The sequence below is a fragment of the Fibroporia radiculosa genome (assembly GCF_000313525.1).
Source record: "Fibroporia radiculosa TFFH 294 genomic supercontigs, scaffold4463, whole genome shotgun sequence".
Lineage (NCBI taxonomy): Eukaryota > Fungi > Basidiomycota > Agaricomycetes > Polyporales > Fibroporiaceae > Fibroporia > Fibroporia radiculosa.
The window spans coordinates 1-3,811 of NW_012133713.1; the positions used below are offsets into that span (position 1 = coordinate 1).

The following is a 3,811-nucleotide window of genomic DNA, read 5'->3' on the forward strand; positions in this document are numbered from 1 at the left end:
TGAGCTGAAGAAGCCGAAAGAGGAGCGATGTGTAAGTCTTTAATCACACATGCGTCTCATTGTGACCCGTCTGACGATCAGATGGCAGGTCTATGTTCTTAAAGACACATGGCGCGACGAGCGACGAGCGCTCGAAGGTGAACTACTGGAGATGATAGGTGATTGTGAAGGAGTCGCCCAGTTGCATTCGTACTGCAGTGTCACCATCGATGGCCAGACAGATACGACACACTCGCTCATTCGTCGAGATTTGGTCGTAGCAGACACACCAAGATCAATCGAGACGAACCAAGAACAGACGAAACCGTCTGCGGAGGCTCCGAACTATCGACCTAATTCCCCGGACGGAGAACGCAGTGGCACGACGAGATATCTTCCCGACCAGGATTTCTTACCTCCATTAGCGCTTGAGCAAGGACTGCCACCGTTGCGCAAGGTTCACTCAAGGCTAGTCGTCAGGACATATGGATGGCCAATCAAGTATGCGCTCTCTCCGGCCGAATTACTTTGCGTCGTTGCCGACGCGGTGAGAGGTGAGTAGTGTCAGAGCGATGGCGAATTGTAGCTGAAGGTGATCTAGGTCACAAGAATTCTTATTCACGAGATATTTTGCATCGTGATGTCAGCGAAGGGAATATCCTTGTCATGCCTGTCATGGTGAATGGCAAGAGGGTGTTCAAAGGTGTACTCATTGATTATGACAATGCAATCAAGTTCAGTACCCATCAAACGCTTGCAGATGATCCTGCATCGGTACGAGCATTACTTTCGGAGCTGGCATCCAACTCATTGCCTTCCTCCTTTGGTATAGGGCACTCGTCCCTTCATGTCTGGAGAATTGCTTCAACAGTGGCCCTACTTTGTGAAGCCGGGCGAGATGTCAGCTCCTCGACATGATGCAATTCATGACCTAGAAAGTTTCCTCTGGGTTCTTGTCTATATTTGTCTTTCTCGTGATGGTCCAGCTCATCGACGTCGAGAAATCTGGGATAATAGTAAGGAGACCCAGCTTCTTCGCGATAACTGGAGGGCACTCTTTGAAGGAGAAAACCTACTGTTGGCGGAGCGCAAGCAAACTCTCATCAGGAATAGGGATGACTTTGCATTTCGAGTGCTTCGCTTTCTCCCAGTCTACTACAAACCACTAGAAGAGGTGCTCCGGAAGCTGCGCGATATTCTCGAAACTGCATACCGCTCGCGGGAGTTTAACAACGTGCACGAAGACTTCATCGAAGCCATGGAGGCCGCTCGGCTTGGCTTAGAGCCTATCACGGATCCCAAGCATATCGCGCTGCAGGAACGTGAAATCGAACGCAGACGAACCGACGATGGTCGCACAGGAGAAATATCTCCCACTTCAAAAGGAATGAATATGGGCACTGCCGCATCGGGATCTACGGCGTCGCACGGTCTTCAAGAACCCGAATCCCCCACCCCTAAACGTACAAAATCGACTTCAGATATGCTGGAATTACCATCTGCACGTTGATTACTGGAATGCTTAGTTGTTGTGTGGATTATGCTTGCCCAAGAATCCTTTGCCGGAAGCTTCGGCGTCACATCCTAAATAGATTTCAGGCATGGGCTGGAATATAGAGTTATTTCTCGGACATTGACAGTGCTTCAAGTTGATAGGCTTATTTGGTGACGAGTCGCATGTCAGGCTTCCACTTCTTGATTGTCAGCGAGGGCCTAGCCATATGTCGACAGTCGGTACGGCGTGTACGTAGCCGGCTACGAAGTAGACTATCAAAGTCGAAGCAAAGACATTGGATTGGACTTCTCAGTGTAATAGTATGTCTCCTTCAGGCATGCTGAATGCAACACCGGTACCGATGTAGTGACCATTATCCATCGCCTCAGTGTGATCAAAGAGCATCACTCCGTGTGGTCACATAATAATGTCGAATGCCGATGACCGTGATACCTTTCACTTGGGCTGGAACGAATGTATGGGTCATCGGAATGGCTGTGCACTGAAAGCCATATAAGACTGGATCGATATCAGCTAGTCACTACATTACATACGAACATTGCGTGCTGATACAAATGGCAGGATTACATTATGGAGAACTATATGAATAATTGTCAATTAGTAGATTATGATTTTCTCATCCGAGCCGCATTTACAATCCAAGGACCTTTGCGACATTCTCGTGGCGAGGCACGAGCTTGATATGGAATGGTACAGGCGATCGGCCAGACAGTCCGTCGTACTCCTTCAAGTCGATGGGCTTGTCTGGGATCTCGACCATATTGAACGCCCACAGCATACGGGAGATGGCCAGCCAGATCTCGCGCTCTGCGACGATCATACCGGGGCAGATGCGACGGCTGCAAGGACGGAAGCTCGTCAGACGTAGATGCAAACGATATGTTAGCGGGGAGCACGTACCCTGCGCCAAACATCCAGTGGTCGCGCTCATTCGGGTCAGCCAGGTTCGCAGACTCCGTGTTGTTCGTGCTGTCGTGGATGTACCGCTCAGGCTGCAGGCATCACGTCAGCTCATGGCAACTCATCCAGCATGCACGGCACTCACGTTGAACGTCTCTGGAGCCGGGTGCCTCGATGGGTCGTGGTGCATCGAGTACGTGTTCAGGATCACGACCGTGCCCTTGGGGATGTATTGACCCTCATATGTGAAGTCCTCTGATGCTACGTGGGGTGTGCCCAGCCAGAATGGATTGTGTGTGCGTTCGACCTCCTTGATGATTGCGTGGCAGTATGGCAGATTGATCTCGTCCTCGACCGTCGGCAGGCGGTCGCGTCCTACTACTCTGTCGAGCTCCTCTTGCGCCTTCTTCTGAATCTCAGGGTATGCGGGGATGAGTGCAGAGAACCATTGCATGATCGATGCAGTCTGCGATGGGGTGTCTGTCAGTGCCCAGTGTTACCGAACACTGCATTCAGACTCACCGTCTCCACACCGCCAATCATGAACGCCGACGTCAAGATAGCCATGTCCAGGTGGTCAAGCTGCTCCTCGTCCCGCGCAAGGATCATCGTCTTCGCTAAGCACTCAGGCACGTCCTCGCCCGCCTTCATCCTCCGCTCAATGTCGTTAATCATCCCACCGTACGTCTCAACCAGACCCTTGTGCAGCCTCTTCCCGCGAATCGACATGATAGTCGGGATCCATTGCAACGGCGTGAAGAAGTCGACCAGATTCGACACCGGGCCCGTGCAGTTCCTACATGTCACCGTCGTCATCAGCAATTATCCGGACAGCGACTGGAGACCACATACATGAACTCTCGCGAGAGCTTGAGGGCCCGTCCGACGAGCGGGTGCTCGGTCGAGTCCGTCCGCATCCCAAATACGATCGTCAGCATGTTGTTCAACGAGCATCTTCCTGCGTGTGGTTGTGGGTTGATCGGTGCGCATCCAGCCTGGCCCTTCTTGTACAGCTCCTGCACCATCACCGTCGCCTCATGATCCAGCACATCCGTATATCCCGCTACCGCGCGAGAGTTCAGCCATCCAGTCGCAATCCGGCGGTGCTTGCGCCTACGCCCAGTATGTCAGCACACGACAGCCCACGGCATGCACGCGGCCAACTCACCATCGGTCGTTGTATGGCGTCGCAGTGATCCCGCGGCCGACAAATACAAGCTGACTCTTCACAAACATCTCCTTGCGTGACGAGAACACCGACCCGTTCGTCACCATCAGATCCTTTGCGATCCCCGGGTCGGACACGACCACGAACAGCTGGTTTCCCAGCCACATCGAGTACAGTGGCCCGAACTTCTTGCGCCAATAGTCAAGCGTAAGCTCAGGGTAGTGTGTCAGGAATGGGAACGATCCTGC

The 3,811-nt window shown here is 52.6% G+C and overlaps 2 protein-coding genes across 2 annotated transcripts; one reads left to right on the forward strand and one right to left on the reverse strand.

Annotated features, from left to right (window-relative positions):
* Positions 1-49: 49 nt before the first annotated feature.
* Positions 50-1,489, forward strand: FIBRA_08891 (uncharacterized protein; the record flags this gene model as incomplete). The annotated part of the gene is made up of 3 exons (XM_012330505.1): positions 50-533; positions 581-753; positions 812-1,489. The coding sequence occupies 3 exons, from the start codon at positions 50-52 to the stop codon at positions 1,487-1,489; spliced, it is 1,335 nt and encodes a 444-aa protein (XP_012185895.1).
* A 637-nt stretch (positions 1,490-2,126) lies between these two features.
* On the reverse strand, positions 2,127-3,730 carry FIBRA_08892 (uncharacterized protein; the record flags this gene model as incomplete). Its single annotated transcript, XM_012330506.1, has 6 exons — positions 2,127-2,334; positions 2,396-2,487; positions 2,541-2,861; positions 2,918-3,191; positions 3,248-3,508; positions 3,564-3,730. 6 exons carry the CDS (start codon positions 3,728-3,730, stop codon positions 2,127-2,129), a joined length of 1,323 nt encoding a protein of 440 aa, XP_012185896.1.
* Between the last annotated feature and the right edge of the window lie 81 nt (positions 3,731-3,811).